General features: G+C 43.5%; 1 protein-coding gene across 2 annotated transcripts in view; it reads left to right on the top strand.

The window, feature by feature from the left end:
* Nucleotides 1-8244: 8244 nt before the first annotated feature.
* The window catches only part of EGLN3 (egl-9 family hypoxia inducible factor 3), a 40667-nt gene continuing 30544 nt past the window's right edge, over nucleotides 8245-18367 (top strand). The window contains exon 1 of one of the 2 annotated variants that reach the window (XM_054028004.1): nucleotides 8245-8903. In XM_054028004.1, the coding sequence (XP_053883979.1) occupies nucleotides 8292-8903 (612 nt within the window). In that variant the 5' untranslated portion in view covers nucleotides 8245-8291. Of the gene's footprint in view, nucleotides 8904-10170; nucleotides 11058-18367 lie in introns of those variants that run through there. The other variant, XM_054028005.1, reaches the window with a different exon arrangement.

Below are 18367 nucleotides of genomic sequence, written 5' to 3'. Positions count from 1 at the left end.
AACAGTCAATAATGGACAAAAAGTAAACCCTCAACATTGTACGACCTTAAAAAAAAAAAAGTTGTCCTCTTCCCCTTTTTACATTGTAGATAACACATTTGTAAATGCTAACCAGTACACTCCCCAATTGTTTGTTCCACATTACAAACCTATTTTCTGCTATACTTGTGGTTGCCAAGCTCAACACGCTAATAGAAGTTAAAACTGCAAGTGACTGCCTTCACTAGGATTTTAACACAGGTAAGTTTCAGAGTAGCAGCCGTGTTAGTCTGTATCCGCAAAAAGAAGAACAGGAGTACTTGTGGCACCTTAGAGACTAACAAATTTATTAGAGCATAAGCTTTCGTGGACTACAGCCCACTTCTTCGGATGAAATTTGTTAGTCTCTAAGGTGCCACAAGTACTCCTGTTCTTCTTAACACAGGTAAGTAAACATGGGTTTGTTTAACACTGATTAAAATATACCTTTCTTCCTAGTGAAGACACAGCCAAGGGGCTCAGTCAAGGTAAAGAAGAAAGGTTTGCAACCTGGGAGTGTCCACACTAGCCTTTACAAAGGCATCAGCTATCTTGAGTTAATTAGCAATCAATTAACTCTAGGCAAAAAAACTATTGCAGGCAGGACCATGGTGACTGGAGAACTTATAAAATTATATGACAAGAATGAAGAGACTGAAAACTAAAGTATGTGTACACTAGCACTTTGTCAGCAAAACTTTTGTCATCAGGGGTGTGACCCTGCATGCCCCCCCATGCATTGCCCCTGCACTGGGGTGTGAAAAAGCCACCCTGTTAAGAAGTCTTCCATTGAGCTAGCTCAGTGGTTTTCAAAGTTCTTTTCTGGGGACCCAGTTGAAGAAAATTGTTGATACCCGCGACCCAATGGAGCTGGGGATGAGGGGTTTGGAGTGTGGAAGGGGCTCAGGAGAGGGACAGAGGGTTGAGGTGCAGGGGTGGGGGATTTGGGGTGGGACCGGGAATGAGGGGTTCAGGGTGTGGGAGGGGGTTCTGAGCTGGGGCAGGGGGTTGAAGTGCAGAAGGGGGTCAGGGCTCTGGGCTGGGGGTGCAGGCTCTGGAGTGGGACCAGGAATGAGGGGTTTGGGGTGCAGGAGAGGCTCCAGGTTTGGTGTGGGGCTCTAAGCTGGGGCAGGGGGTTGGAGTGCAGGAGAGGGTCAGGGCTCTGGGCTGGAGGTGCAGGCTCTGGGGTGGGACCGGGGATGAGGGGTTTGGGGTGCAGGAAGGCGTTCCAGGTTTGGGGGGAGGCTCAGACGGGGGCAGGGGATTGAGGTGTGGGGTTGAGGCACGGACTTACCTCTGGCAGCTCCTGGCAGCTTCCTGCCTGTCCTGGCACCATGGAACGCACTGTGCCCCGGAAGTGGCCAGAAGCAGGTCTGGCTCCTAGGCCAAAGTGTGCAAGCACCACCACCCCAAGTTTCCAGTCAATGGGAGTGCACAGCCGGTGCTCGGAGTGGGGACAATGCGTGGAGCTTCGTGGCACCCCCCGCTTAGAAGCCAGACCCACTTTTGGCAGCTTCCGGGGCACAGTGCAGTGTTGGAAAAGGTAGGCACTAGCCTGCCTTAGCTGGGCAGCACCGCTGACGGGACTTTTAACATCCCAGTCGGCAGTGCTGACCAGAGCAAGGTGACCCAGCGCCTTACCTGCCACGACCCAGTAGTGGGTTACAACCCACAGTTTGAAAAACACTGATCTGGCTAATGCCTCTTGGGGAGGTGGATTAACTACACAGATGGGAGAATTTCTCCCATCGGCATAGGTAGTGTCTACACCAGGGTCGGCAACGTTCGGTATGCGGTTCGCCAGGGGAAGCACCCTGGCGGGCCGGGCCAATTTATTTACCTGCCGACGCGGCAGGTTCGCCGATCGCGGCCCCCACTGGCTGCGGTTCGCCGTCCCGGGCCAATGGGGGCGGCGAGAAGCCGCGGCTAGCACATTGCTCGCCCGCGCCGCTTTTCGCCGCCCGCATTGGCCCGGGACAGCAAACTGTGGCCAGTGGGGGCCGCTATCAGCCAAACCTGCCGTGTCAGCAGGTAAATAAACTGGCCCGGCCCGCCAGGGTGCTTAGCTGGGCGAGCCGCGTGCCGAACGTTGCCGACCCTGGTCTACACTGACGTGCTACAGTGATGCAGCTGCAACAGCACAGCTGTGCCACTATAGCATTACGTGTAGACATACCCTAAGACCTAAATTCACATACTTGGAGTCTGTCAAGCAATTCTCAAGCAAAACTAGGTAAGGACAGAGTTAATATTTCTGACATTTCTAAGATTAAAAGACAAATAGACGCACACACAAAAAAGTTTTCTCTCATTTGATAAACACTTTTCAGGCCTTTATGTACATCATAAATAAGCAAAAAAAAAAAAAAAAAAAAAAAGGGCATAAGTGCAGGTTTTTATAAAATCCTTTGCAGATCACCTATAGAACAGCTTTTTAAAAATTGTACTGTTACTGGAGTTTCAGCTGGACAATCACAGTTGGGAGTCAAATGGAATTTCAATTTTAGTGGATAGCAGGAAAGCTCCCAGAGTCAAGTTAAAAGTGTACTAAAATAGTATGTATTCAGAACCTCACACTGGTGGCTTGAATAAAAATGCAGCTAATAAGCTGCTTCCTTTGACCAGCTAGTAGAACTGGAAAAGTGCAAGTCAGTTGCCTAACTTTAAACGTGATCTGCAAAGGGGGGGAAATTATTGGACTTATGCTCTTTACTTTTCTTTTGCTTCTTTATGATTTATAAAGAAGGCCTAAAAGGGTCTCTTTAAAAAAAAAAAAAAAAAAAAAAAAAATCTTTTCCTGGTTGCTGTTTTGTTTAACATTAGAAATTCAGGTCTAATCTGTCTTGGAACATCGGTGATGACTGGAGAACTAGTGAAATGATGACATCATAAGAGTGAAAAGAGTGAAAGATGAGCCAATTGACAGTAGAAGAATAGTCAAATTGTTTTTTGTTTTGGGGGTTTTGTGTGTGTATGTGTGCGTGTGTGAACACTTATATAACTTCAATGTCTAACTAGAATTTTGGAGAAAGAAAGCTGAAATGGGGTGTGCTCTCCAAATGCCCTGAGAGAGTAGAATTAGGCCAGGAAGGCCCAATCAGCCAATTAAGCTGCAAATAGGGGAGATTTAAGCTGTGTGCACTAACTAGAAGGTAGCTCACCTGTGAGGGAACAAGCGGTGATTCCATAAAACCAGGAGGCTAGCCACAGTGAAAGGCAACATGGAGGAAGCTTACAAGACAGTCTCTCTCTCTCTCTCTCTCTGAGGAACCTCTGAGAAAGTGTTTACCTATCAGTCCTAAGGGAGAAGGGTCTGAGTAGGAAGGCTAGAAAATGAAAAGTTTTGGGAAGCATGGGAGGAAGTATTCCAGGGAAGAGAGTGGTAAGGTAGGTGTAGCCATACACTTTAACTGCTTGCTGTAGGGCCCTGGACTGGAACCCAGAGTAGAGGGCCATCCATCCACTGTAGAGTGGTATTGCTAGGGGCAGTGAATAGGAAGACTGAGGGCTTGTCTACATTACTTGCCGGATCGGTGGGCAGCGATTGATCCAGCGGGGGATGATTTATCGTGTCTAGTATAGATGTGATAAATCGACCGCTGAGTTCTCTCCTGTCTCGGTACTCCATCAGAACGAGAAGCACAAGTGGCATTGATAGGAGAGCGTCAGCTGTTGACTTACCACAGTGAAGACACCGCAGTAAGTAGATCTAAGTATGTCGACTTCAGCTATGCTATTCACATAGCTGAGGTTGTATATCTTATCTTAGATTGACCCTGCCTGGTAGTGTAGACAAGCCCTGAGGGAGGGACATAAGGCATCAGGCATGAGGACTGATGTTGCTGGTGCAGAAAGACTTGAAAAGACTCCCTTGGTTCGGGGAAATGACTGTGATCTGGCTGGAGGGCTGAGTCATAAAGCAGCTGTACTGTGACTTTGTGAGTGGGAGGAGAGCTATGTGTTGAAAGACCAGAAAGGGGGTGCTGAACTGGGTGAAGCGAATTGCCAAAAGGAGACTCCACCCAGTCGTGAGAAGAGCACATCCTGACAGAAGTCTTTGGGAGAGATTCCACACCCACACCTCATCAGTAAAGGTCACCTTTTAGATAACATGTGGGTTTGCTATTTGGCTCTGTAAACTTTTCAAAGTTTGCTGATATGACTCTGAGGGCCCCATGAAATCCCTCCAGAATAGAAAAGGAAGAAGAGATCTGACTACTGTTATTTCTAAGCTAAAAAGCAGGCAAATATGCTACGAAGCTTTCAGGATTTCTTCACATCTTCTAAAAAGGCAAAAAGGGCATATCCGATTTAAAAAAAAATCCTCTGCAGACTATGTTGAAGTGTAAACAAGATAATAATGCCTGCATCTGTAACTTTCACTCTATGCATCCGAAGAAGTGAGGTTTTTACTCACAAAAGCTTATGCCTAAATAAATCTGTTAGTCTTTAAGATGCCACCAGACTCTTTGTTGTTTTTGCCTCCTGTAAACACCTTTCAAATCCTATTCTAGACAAAGCCAATGTTAAAGGCTTTGTCAGCCCATCTGCTCTAGGGCCCCTGATATTGCTAGTGGCAATAGAGCTGAACCAGTGTCAGCAACAGTGGGAAAATTTCTAAGAATTGACACTGGTTCTTGTGAAAACATGGCCGTAGACATGCGAGATTCCTAGTTTTCTAATGGGATTAAGCAACCATATCTTGTTCCAATAGTCCATAAATTATTGAACCTTAAACTTGCTGCATGTCCAGGACCGAATGTTACCTGTCATGCACCTCATGGAGAGGACTGGATTTTTGTGGCATGTTGTTGGCTGTTCAAAGCATCTCAGAGCTTTGGACTGTTAGAAGTAGTCCTGCTGAAATAAATGCATGAGCAGAATGCAAGGGTGGCAAAGGCACTTGATAAATGCCAGTATTATATGGCTTGACAATGTATCACAGAGTTTTGCAGTTTATTACATGGATATCACCTGTCAAAGACATTAGTAACCAGAAAGTGAAAATGACTATAAGGAAAAAGAGGCAGACAATTGATTTTCATTGTCTAAGATGAGAGAAGTGTATAGCATAAATAGTGAAAAACAAATTGCATTAAAAAATTCTTACATTTTAATACACGGTGTTATTAGTAAAATAGGTAGAGAAATCTAGTTGTTCACAATGTACCGGTAATTTTTAAATCAATAATGCCCTTCATTCAATATATGTATTTCCTTGTTTTTAAACTCGTCTTTCTTGACTTGTAGTGCCAACTTAAAGAACAGCTTCCCTGTGCAAGTACTTAAATTTGAAAGGAAATAAATATAAGTTTACAATAAGTCACTTTTATTAAGAAATGGGATTATTTTTAAACAGACATCACCCCCACCCAAAATCATGTTCCAGTGTTTCTAGAATTAAACACTAAATCACAATGATACAAGTACAGGTCTGCACAGAACACTGCTCTGTACTACAGATTCAGCCCGTTGTGATACATAGGTCACCAATGAAGAGTCAGAAACTGTAACTAGTTTATACGCAACTGTCCGGGATAGGTGGGGGACGCTATCAGGGTATGAACAGAGTTTAGTGGAAGTAGTATTTTATTAAAACAACAAGGAGTCTGGTGGCACCTTAAAGACTAACAGATTTATTTGGGCATAAGCTTTTGTGAGTAAAAACCTCACTTCTTCGGATGCATAGAGTGAAAGTTACAGATGCAGGCATTATTATCTTGTTTACACTTACTCTATGCATCCGAAGAAGTGAGGTTTTTACTCACGAAAGCTTATGCCCAAATAAATCTGTTAGTCTTTAAGGTGCCACCAGACTCTTTGTTGTTTTTGTAGATACAGACTAACACGGCTACCCCCTGATACAGGAGGCAGTTCACTAACCCATCTTCACATGGCAGTGTGCCTTTAACACTGTTAAACTGGTGGAGTTACAGCCTATACTAGGCTGTAACATATTAGCTAACAAACACCTTCCAAAACCTAGTCTGGACAAGGCCACTGTGTGTCAATTAGACCTGGGTTTAGCAGTGTTAGGACATGTTAAAAACAGTGGTGGAAGCCAAAAAAACTGTCTATAGTAGGCCTCCTAATGTTCCTAGTACTTGATGAAGTGGTATTAACAACAGTGGGAGATGTTTAGAAACTTTTCCTAGTGCAGTCAGTGCTTAAGATTTTTAGAGTCCTTCTTTTTAGTCCAATTGGATCAAGAGGTAACACACTTTAAAATCACATTATGATGTATTAAAAATTGCATGCTTTCTAAGGCAATTGGACTCATGGAATTAAAATAGCTTGGCTTTATAGGAGGAGGATATGAAAAATAAGCTAACAAAATCTTTTAAACTCTCTATTTTAAGATAGTGAATCCGTAAAACATGTGGCATTAAAAACTACAGAATGGTATGTATAAAGGCTTTACTGGTACTAATGAGTTATGCAAGTCATCCCGAACAAGAGCCATTAATACCATCCTATCAACACACACTTTACTGTATATATTACAGAGAAACTACTGCAAAGGTAAATGTAAGCAATAAGCTTATAATATCCCCAGGGCTTCTAATGGAGAATTAAATAGAATCTTTCGAAAATGAAGATGTAGGATGGCAGAGGGGCAGTTCATATATCATTGAAAGACCAGTTTTCTTTTAAAATGTGGCATCTGTCAAACCTATGAAACACAACAATTATGAATAAGGCTTTTTGTACATCCAGATGTTGAGATGCCATTTATTAATAAGCCTAGCTTCACACACCTTTACTTTGCTACATTTGTAACATCATTATTGGCTATCCTGTGGTATTTTGGTTGGGGTTGTGTGAAGCAGCTCCAGGAGATGCTTGGTGAGGCAACGTGCTTCAGGAAGCAAAATCTCATTGGATGCTCCCCATTCTGCAGGGGATAAACCCGTGCTACATTGTTCCTTGGGTTGGTACAACTTGCTCCTCAATGGGCTGGTCTTGTGGCATGGGCTGGTGCAGATGGGTAATAGGGTCATGGTCCCAGTTTCTCTCCACTTTGGGGCAATTTGCATTCCTTGGGGTGCTAGGATTATTCCTTGCACAGGGCCTGAACAGCAGGTGAAAATATACAGCCTCCCTGCACACATGTGCTAGTATTTGGTCCTATAGCTTAGCTGTAATGGAAATGTGTTTGCAACCTAAACTATGGCATTTGTTGTTGCAAATGCTACCTGAAAAATAAATAAGATAGAATACAGTATGGTTTGGGGTCTGGATTTTTATAGTGGAATTTTAGCAGGTGCACTTTTCTGTGTAGCTGATAGAATTCTTGGGTTTCAGATAAAAACTAGTTGGACCTAGCAGAATCCAGATGTTGGATACATATTTTTATTGTGCTGCTGCACCATTTTGCAGAATTTTTGATGTATAGGAGCCATTGCATTTTTTCTCTATGTAGATTATAAACTGGCATGATCCAGGTTCTTCCACTCCTGTTGGACCAGCCTGGATCAGATTTTTTTTCAGCGAAAAGGGAATTTAGGAATTCAGAGGCAAAAATTACGAGGATCTGACTAGATCTAGATGTTGAATCTGGGGTTTTGCACCTGTCATGTTCCAGCATGTATGGGAGCAGGATATTCTTGGTGGAGCCTGAGGCAGCTACGGTTATTATTTATTTGGGCAGTTGGTGCCAAAAATTGGCAGGATCCCTCTGGAGCCAGGTGTGGATAGGGGGAGGGGGTTGCGGCAGTCCTGTGCCAGACTCTAGAATTTTTTGGTGCAGGAGAGGCTAGACTTTTCTAAGGTACTAAAATGTGTGGGGCTTTATGGCCAACATTTTGTTGGGACCCAGCAAGCTCCAGTAACTAGATCCAGGTTTGTGCAGCCCTCCTGCTTAAAGCTGCATTGAGGTCTCTGGATTGTTTCCCCCGTGTGTTTTTGATGGTCTAATTTGGGAGCTTAGGGCCAAAAATGAACCGCACCCAGCTTGTCCCCTGGGCAATCACTGGTGTCGTTCAGCTGGGAGGACACGCACCTTGCAGGCGGGGGGCTCCTGCTGCGTTCTGCACGTTCAGTCTTCGTGCGCTTCGCTGGAACTGGCATGTTCCCAGCCCCTATCCCCCAGGGATGGAGGCGGCGGCACAGCAGGGAGGAGGAGGAGGCGGCTGATGAGCCTGCGCGCTCCCGCCGGTACGTGTGCACGCTCCCGCCCGGCGGCTTGTCCTCTGTAGCATCCTGTTGGTGGAACATGGCATTTCCCATTCCCTCGCACGGCTCAAGGGCTAGCAGCAGCATGTGAGCAATGCATGGGGACGGGGAGGACCGCGCTGCAAATGGCAACGAGTTGGGGAGCCGAGCCGCCAATAGGCAATAGCAGTTGCGAATCGGTAGCCAGCATGAAAACTATTTTGATCAATTCAGATAACCCCGAGAGCAGCGAGAATGCCCAGGGCAGGAGTGAGGCGCAGCAAGTTGATCCGTCGAGATGCACAGGAGGAGGCACTTGCCCAGTGAAAGCAGGGGAGTCCAGTGCCAGAGCGCGCACTCTGAATCTAACCTCCCGTAAGAGAGCTCCTCCTAAAGAACATAGAAGTGGCCAGAGACTAGTGGTACAGTACATAGTGCCCTGCATGAACTCCTACGGCTTGTGCATAGTAGACAATTTCCTGGGACACAAAATTGGAGACAAAGTCTTGCAAGAAGTCAAAGCTCTGCACCTGAGTGACAAATTCCAGGATGGAGAGCTGGCAAGTCAGAAATCAGACAGCACTAAGACTATTCGCGGGGACAAGATATTGTGGGTGGAGGGCAATGAACAAGGATGTGAAAATATAGGCTATCTTCTGTCCAGAATGGATAAACTCATCATGTACGCAGATGGGAAACTTGGGAATTACAAAATTAGAGGAAGACATAAGGTTAGTAACTGCAGTGACAATGATTTGTTTTAAGGTACCCCTTCGCCCCCCAGTTTCTAGTCTGCGTTAAATGCACACAACATCTTACAGTAAGATTTTTTAGCAAATCCTAGGCACGCTGAGTGGTAATGGACTTTGTTAAACGAGTCTTTATTTGTCCCGCCTCATAAACTAATTACTTTTCATTAGAATAATCCCTACTTGTTTATAAATTGTAAATACTTTCAGGTAACACATATGGTGGTATAGTTGATAACTGGAGGGGATGTGAAAAGCTTACAATGAAGTGGTTACGGTAGCTACAACATTGCTGGGTTGTTTCTTAAAAGTGAAAATTAAAGCTCTACGTATCAGATTGAATTTATCACATGCTGTTACTTCCAGAAACTGTCAGAATCCCATGCACTTCATGCCACAACACAAAATAAACCAAGGGTAAATTGGGGAAAGTAGAGAGGAGGTTCTTAAACAAACTTTTAACTTCCATTAAATTTTCCTACCCCCCCAAAACTGTACTAGGTTGTTCCGATATTGAAACTGGCATTTCTATTATTTCGGGGGACAATTTAAATGACGGACAGTTTAAAGCAAGAAAAGAATGAGATCTTTAGTTTTAAACATCTCATTGAACCATATAAGAACGTTTATCACAAGGAGCTACTTTTAAAAACTGATTCGGGAATGAGGGAGTCTGTCTCCAGATAAATACGACTTCGGGCACGTTTGTTTTTTAAACTAACTTTAAAACACCTATTGGTAGTGTGTGTAAAGGTGTGTGGGTTGAGGGGCATCTCCCCCCTCCCGGAAAAATATTATAAATCCTTGCAAACTCTTCACCCAGCCTGTATTATTGAGTTAAGATAATTGCCACGAGCAGGTCGATTAGCACTTAATCTTTCAGCACCATTTGTTTACTTTGCCTTGTAGTATGTGACTGTAGTAGCTGCGTACATGTTGAGGGAGAATTCCTCAATGGCGGAGACCACGCCCCACCGGGGGTGGGGGTGGGGCCTGCTAAACCACAAAACACACCTCCTTTAGACTCGTGGAAATCCCCCTCGCCCCCGTCATTCGATTCCAACTGTGGAGCCTTTGAAGGGCTGAATTCAGTGTAACTCATTGGGGGTTGGTCGTTCGGAGGAAGGCCACGCCCACTCGGCCAACTGATTGGCTAGGTAAGTCCTGAATCGGGTTGGAATGGGGAAGGGGAGAGCGTGTCCCTGGGACAGGGCTCCACCCACGTGCTGATCGCTGCTGAGTAAGAACACATTCTGCACGTAGCAGACGTATTAATCAGAAAGGGGCCATCTGCTGCTTTGGTAAATAAATCGAAAGGAGTTTGCACTTTGCAGGACTCATCAGCTCCAAAAAAGTGGGAGTGATTACAGCCGCTAAGGGGGAGTTCACACACGTGGATCACATACAACCAGATAAAAAAGGACTCCAGAATCAGCAGCCTTCTGGTTAAGCACTTTTGTGTCGGCAAAGGTGCGGCTGGTAGGCGGGAGGAGGGGGAGTCAGTTCGGGGTAGTAAGTGCACTCACTATGTATTTAATTATCTAGTCTAGTAACCCAAAGGCTGGGTGGAACTGGAAATCTCCACTGAGAGACGTTGCTGAAGCTAAACTTTCCCACGCTGTCTTCGTTACTAACCTTGCACTCGTTTGCTTCGTAAATTAAAAAGTTGTACGGGCTGGTTGACTCAAGTTACTAGCGCGATTGTTCATCTCCAGCTGTATTAAGCACCGGTTTGGTGCATATTTGACTTAACTCTGGGGGGGGAAAGACCTAATCAAGATGCCTCTGGGACCTATAATGAGATTAGATCTAGAGAAAATAGCTCTCGACTATATTGTGCCCTGTTTGCATGACATCGGCTTCTGCTACTTGGACAATTTCCTGGGCGAGGTGGTAGGGGACTGTGTGTTGGAGCGAGTGAAACAGATGCACTATAACGGGGAGCTGCAGGATGGTCAACTAGCCGGCCGCAGCAACGGCATCTCCAAAAGACATTTGAGAGGAGACCAGATAAAGTGGATCGGAGGCACTGAGGAAGGATGTGAGGCCATCAACTTTCTCTTGTCGTTGATAGACAGGCTGGTGATGTATTGTGGAAGTAGACTGGGCAAGTACTATGTCAAGGAAAGGTCCAAGGTAAGAGAGTGGTTAAATCACTACTTGGATTTGTAATTGACACTGGCTTTGTGGTTGCTCCTAAATGTTTAGTTTAGTATTTACGTGTTCTAGTTTTACCACTGAGTTATGAACTCCCGGCAATTGCACCTTATCCTTCTAAACTCCCGAACTGTAGATACTACTGGTCCCAGATTTTTCTTCCTACCCACCAATTTAAGCAACAAGTAGTTAACGCTGTAGATTTGCCCTTTGGAGCACAGAGTGCATTAGCTGCCAGATCTGAAAGTACAGTAAGTTGTTTATAAACAGTTCCTGTCATGCTTGATGCGGATCCATCCTGTACACCAGAGACGTAATACAGAGCTGACTAAGCTATAGAAGCATTTTCAAGTTTAGTTGTAAAGGGGAGGAATGAATATGTATGTTAAACAAGAAAGTTTGTAAGTAAACGGCATACATTGACTTATCTTGTCAGATTTCTCTCCTCTTACTTCTCCTACGAGAGTCTGCTTGGTCACTGTAGTATTAATGTTGATTGCTAGACAGGCGCCTGGCGGCTCGTTATGTATAAAATGTAATAACGTGCATAAATTAGGGATTAAATTTATGTACCAGTAGAGGCCACAGCTGAGTAAATAAACAAATTTACATAGCAATCATTTATTCTAATTGTCAAGTGAGGGGAGACCAGAGCGTGGGTCCCAGCATGAATGTTTTCTGCTATTTGACCCAAAGGAGAAGCTTTATTTGCTTACAACTCTGTCCACCAATGCATTTCTTATAGTGCTAAACACAACTGGAAGGGATGGCAAAGTGCACTTGAACACTGACTAATTGATCACAACAGACTAGAGTACTCTAATATGGGCTCTTTTTAACCCATCCCTTTTTGTCTCTAACTTTCAGAGGCGTTTTGAGGTAGATAGGGAAAGCTATCTGGAGGCGGGGAGGGGGTGATTTACATTTACTTGTGCACGTAGGCTGTTCAAATATATGTTTGATTTATTTGGCGGTTTAATACTATCAGATGGATGAAGTGTTTCACTCCAACTAAAAAGAACAGGAGTACTTGTGGCACCTTAGAGACTAACAAATTTAAGGTGCCACAAGTACTCCTGTTCTTTTTGCGGATACAGACTAACACGGCTGCTACTCTGAAATCACTCCAGCTAGTTTCAATTCAGTGGTCACATATCCACTGTTTCCTAACTAAAGAGGGGATATTATGATTGATTGAACCATTACTATCGCCATTATAGGTGTGAAGCTTGAAAAGAAAGATCTAGTGTGTTAAGAACAGGGAGGTATAGTTCTGTCTGTGAAAAGGAAGCCATAACCTACCATTTCAAGTCCCAATTCCCAGTAGAGTTTCAACAGCATGTATGCAGTTTAGTTAATTCAGAGTGTGCTAACTTGGTTTCTCTTCAGTCTGTTTCACTATGGCAGTGATCCTGTATGGAATTACAATGCACATAGTAGTTATTAATTGTTGAAAACTTCCTTGCCTATTGCCTGCAAATTATCTAATTTATACAACTTCTACTCGATTTTTTTTTTTTTAATATTTCTTTTAGCATCTCTTTCTGTGGTAGGTATATTGGAGGATTGATGACATGAAGTTGTAAGATTCTTAAACATCAAGGAAGAGCTCAAAGTTTAGGACAGGTAGATATTCAAAGTTATCCCAGTCAGGGTTTTTCCCAAGGTATTGGGGAAAGGAGTTGGATGGGGAAGGAAGGAGACTGGAGGATCGTAAGCAACTAATACCTAACAATGTGTGGGTATGCCGTGAAAAAAATTAAAAAATTCCCAGTAATTTCTCTTGGCATTATCTTAAACTAAATTAAAGGGGATATATGTGGATATGAGTGTTAAGGTTTCTCAGCAGGGAATGCTCATTGGGAATAATTCATGAAGGCTACCTCCCTTTGTGGTTTTATTATTTTTGTTTTGGTTTTTGAAAACCTTGAAATCTGCAAAAAATAGTTGAAACACACATCTTTTTTGCTTAGTTTTAGAGCATTATCCCATCAAGTTGAAGAGTTGGATTTAGAAGGGACTTGGGGCTCTAAACAAGAAGAGATCCAAGTTAACTGAAAGTGTGGAGGGAGGAGGGGCGCGAAAGCTTGTTGTGAGAGGGGATGAGTGATCGATCTCCGTGTCGGTTACTAATGCTGAAAGTGAGGCACTGCATTGTTTGGCCACTAGGGGGAAGAAAGGGGATTTTTGTGCTAGAGCCAAACACGAAGGAGGATCACCATAATTTTTGCCCAATTGCACACAGAGAGACCCACACTGGATGTAACTTATAGGGTTGGGGCAAGTTCTTCTGGGACTCACCTTCAGTAGTGGGAATTTTTTTTAATAACCAATCTGTGGTGTTCCCACAGCCCTCAATGTTTGTGAATCATAGTAGTTCTTACTCTTTATACATTATGTATAAGTAAAGAGCAATAACTGACTTTCATATAGTATTCTCCAGAGAACTCAACCCACTTTACAAACAGATGCCAAAATATTTCTATACATAAATCTCTTCAGCCATGAACATTTTTGGGTGGAAGGTGGCAGACTTTAAACAGTACATAACAGTTCAGGACTGAAAGGGAGGAATGTTGTATCTGATTTAAAATGCAGGGAGAATTTCAATAGGAAATTAACAAGAACACGCAGGCTAACATCCCTATTCTCAAAAAAAGGTGCTGTGGAATTTTTGAGGCTCACCGGTAGCCATTGTTCTACATCTCCACTGAAAGGTGGCAGCTTCAGTAAGAGTCCCCGCTTGCACTATACAGCGTGGTTGACTCGGAGGGAAAGATTTTCCCCTTTTTGAATCACCATAATAACTATCACAGCTTCCTGCACTACGTACCTGTTTCTTGGAAGTCTCCCATCTAAAACCAGGCCCATCTGGCTTTTCTTGTGAGATTTGGTGAACTCGCCAATAATTTGGTGACAACCATTATAATTTTAAATCTAGATATATTTTGACTATATACTATATTGCATCCTTATTAAAAGGTGCTTTGAGTTTTTGGATGCTCAAAAACCTTCAGTAGCCTAGGCATGATTTTTATTTTTATTTTTTATCAACAGTCCCTGCATTTTTCAGTTTGACATGTTATAATTACTCTTTTAGGAAAACTGGCATTTTGTGGGAGTGGGGTAAGTCATGGGGGTGAAGAGGGGAGAAAGGGAGGGTCACAGAAGGCGTTTAACCATCCAGAACAACTTGTGTGCTTTTTTTGTTGTTGTTGTTGTTCTTCCTCCCCCCATGTAAACCTTTAACTATGGGATAAGTATTCTGATTGTGGAAATGAATACAAGCATCACAAGACTGATAATTATTTAGAAATCTGCTCTTTAAACTTTACCAATGTAAAGTTTAATAGCATATTCAATTAAACATGAGCCTTGAGTATTGATGGAAAGGAATTGCTTAGGCTATGAGTATGTGTACACTTAGAGTTTCAACGGCACAGATCCTGTAGCGCTTCAGTGTAGATGCAGTGTAAATCCATCCATCAGAATAGGTTGGCCATTTCCCCAAGAGGTGGGTGACCTAGCATTGTCTACATCAGGGATTAGGTTGGCATAGCTATGTCTCTCGGGGTGCAGATTTTTCACACTAGCTATGCTGATACAACTTCCATCAGTGCAGGAATGAATGAAGTTAGCTATGCCAATGGAAGCCCTCTTGGTTTACACTTGGAACAACCTGTTCTTTTAGGGCTTGTCTACACTGGCACTTCACAGCGCTGTAACTTTCTTGCCTGGGGTGTGAAAAAACACACCCCTGAGCACAGCAAGTTTTAGAGCTGTAAAGTGCCAGGAGAGACAGTGCACATGTATTACTGCCGTTGCTTTTTTTTGTTTCGGTCTTGTACAGGGAGCATTTTAAAACTGTAAAGCAATAGATCTGTTTGGCATATCCTTTCCCAATGAGCAGGTGTGCTGTTCGAACATTCCTTTGTGTACTCCCAAGCTCCATTCACCAACCAGTGCTATGTAAAGAGATGCAACCTGCATCCCCTGTGCTGCAAGGGCACCTATGCTCTTTGGCTCATCTGTTGGTGAAGAGCATGTGGTGATTCCACCTTGCCCTCTGGTTTTGCCAGGGAATGGCAGTTTTATGGGGCCACAGCTATACTTTGAGTCCCACCAACAATGGCTCTCCAAGGAAGGCACTGAATCAGACCACCACCTTTCTGATCTGGCCATGACCCCTCCTCAGTCAGTTTCTGGCACTCTGCCAGAAGATTGCATACACCCCAACGGAGTAGGGGCTCTGGGCACCTTGCACCCATGCAATTATGGTGGAAGTCTTCATATCTCACTGGGAAGCACTTAATCAGAGACTCCACCATTACTTGGTGTGGGTGTTGGAGGCTGTGACTGTCTATGGAGGCCTGAACTCGCAGAGGCAAGTGAGTTCCACTGACTAAAGGAAATTTTGCAACCAGTAATAATCACAAGAACTCAATTGTATTTAAGAAACCCAATGACGTTTTATACAGAGAGCTCAGAACCCAATCACTTCCAGACAGGCCCCTGGATAAATAAAAGGGCATGGAAACATCTTTTGAAAATCTGGGCAGTTCATTTAGGTGTCTTAATGAGGACTGAACTCTTCTAAGAATCAGGTCATATTCTTTATAAAGGGTGACAGTCACTGGGAAGCATATAGCAGAGAGGAGAGAACCGCTAGCATTTTTGTCCGTGTGTCTCAGTAGTCTCTCTTCCCACCCCTTCCAAACTTCTCCATCCTTATCATCCAAGGGGGAATTTAAGGTAATGACTAAAAGAACTTCAGTCAGTCCAACTAGGCCCCCTCATCCTCTCCAGCACCAACCTATGTGAGCCCATGCTACTTTGTCCTAAAGATGGGAAAGTATTTATTTAATCTCCAAGATTGGGTGGTGTGGCCACAGCTAGCAGGTGCTGGCTGCAAATCTGGGAGGATCGCTTCCAGAGCTCCCTGCCTGGCAGAGGCCCGAGAGTCCTAAAGTGGCTTCTGAAACGTGGCCTCCAATGTAATGATTCCTTGCTGAGATGCCTGTTGAACTCCCCCACCCCACTCCCCGCCCATCATAGGGATTTAAGGAATGCATGAATCTTCAGAAGCCCAGGTTGAGGGTTTTCATCAATAGTCTTGTAATTCTGGGGGAGGAAATATAATTTTTGTGTGTGTCTTATATTAAAAAAAAAAACAAACCTCCCAGCAATTTTCTTGTTTAACATTGTCATAACTATAAAGGGAAGGGTAATAGCTGTCCTGTGTACAGTACTATAAAAATCCCTCCTGGCCAGAGACTCCAAAATCCTTTTCCCTGTAAAGGGTTAAGAAGCTCAGGTAACCTGGCTGGCATCTGACCTAAAGGACCAATAAGAGGACAAGATACTTTCAAATCTTGGGGGGGGAGAAGGCTTTTGTTTGTGTTCTTTGTTTGGGAGTGTGTTCGTTCTCCGGACTGAGAGGGACCAGACATCAATCCAGGTTCTCCACATCTTTCTAAACAAGTCTCTCCTATTTCAAACTTGTAAGTAAATAGCCAGGCAGGGCGTGTTAGTTTTCCTTTGTTTTCTCAACTTGTAAATGTACCTTTTACTAGAGTGTTTATCTTTGTTTGCTGTACTTTGAACCTGAGACTAGAGGGGAGTCCTCTGAGCTCTTTAAGTTTGATTACCCTGTAAGGTTAATTTCCATACTGATTTTACAGAGATGATTTTTACCTTTTTCTTTAATTAAAAGCCTTCTTTTTAAGAACCTGATTGATTTTTCCTTGTTTTAAGATCCAAGGGTTTTGGATCTTGATTTACCAGGAGTTGGTGGGAGGAAGGAGGGGGAAGGGTTAATTTCTCCTTGTTTTAAGATCCAAGGGGTTTGGATTTGTTTTCACCAGGGATTTGGTGAAGGTTTTTCAAGGCTTCCCAGGAAGGGAATCCATTGAAATGGTGGCAGCCGAACCAGAGCTAAGCTGGTAGTTAAGCTTAGAAGTTTTTCATGCAGGCCCCTACATTTGTACCCTAAAGTTCGAAGTGGGGATCCAGCCTTGACAAACATTAAAATGCAAAGTGAAACCCCTCAGATTCTGGTTCTGGGTACAAACCTAAGGAGCAGCGTAACAGTAGGTTGATGATCAAATTGCAGAGGAACATAGGATGTAGAAATATAATCGTTTATTATGTGTTACAAAGGATTTTTATGATACTTGCGCAGCAGCATGCCTTGCAATTAGCTTACAATGGAAAGTCTGATGAATACTGCCATCCTGAAGAACTATGCATAATTTTTCTTTTTTTTTTTTCTAATCAAATGCACATGTTCTGGCATAATGGTCAGGTTCAAATCTGCTCTTCTGGATGAGTGCCAGAATGCCCAGTGTTCAACAGAGTCCAGAGCCATTGGAACTGTAAATACAACAGACAAGTCATTTTATGATATCAGACTGAGGAATTCAGCTTTGGCAGAGATCCTAGAGCAGTTGCCTTGGATCACTGTCAGAACTGATCTTTATATCTATGTTCGTCAAGCAAGATTAGTTAGCCAGGTTAATTATACACTGGAATGGGGATATTTTTCTTGACAATCAAGCATTAAAACAATATAAACTTTGGTATATTTACTCTTATTTTTGTTCTGACTCATTCTGGTCAGTGACTTTTTTTTAAAACACTTCTTCATTGAAATGAGTATGCAAACAGTATCTCAGATTCCTGCTCCACCTAGCAGGACTTTGATGTTACAGAGAGAGGGCTGATCCTACAAACAATTATGCATTTGAGTAACTTTACAACTCATAGTTCCTTTGAATGCCCTTTAAATCTGCATTTAGGCATCTAAATAGTGGATCTTTGGGCTGTCTACACTGCCACTTACAGCGCTGAAACTTTCCTCACGCGGGGGTGTGAAAAAACACCCCCCTGAGCAACGCAAGTTTCAGCGCTGTAAAGTGGCAGTGTAGACAGTGTTGCTGCACTCTCAGCGCTGGTAGCTATTCCCCTCACGGAGGTGGTGTGTGTTTGTTTTTTAAATATAGTGCTGGGAGAACTCTCGCCCAGCGCTAGAGCTGCAACTATACAGCTGACATTAACATCTACTGTGTAGACATACCCTCAGTGTCTAAAAGCCCAAGACTAAAAATTTGGCATACGCATCACCACTATCAGATTCTAAATGTAATGTACCTGCAGCCTGATCCAAAGTCCACTCAAGTCAGGAATCTTTCCACTGTTGTGTTCAGGTGGCTTTGGGTCAGACTCTTAAGCCACAGGATTGCTATTGCCAATTCATCTTTTCCTGTGAAAAGGAAGTTTGTAAAACACTT

The sequence above is a fragment of the Malaclemys terrapin genome, chromosome 4 (genome assembly GCF_027887155.1).
Source record: "Malaclemys terrapin pileata isolate rMalTer1 chromosome 4, rMalTer1.hap1, whole genome shotgun sequence".
In the NCBI taxonomy this organism is placed as follows: Eukaryota; Metazoa; Chordata; order Testudines; family Emydidae; genus Malaclemys; species Malaclemys terrapin.
Note: the sequence above shows the minus strand (reverse complement) of the source record. Positions and strands in the feature narration are given on the sequence as shown.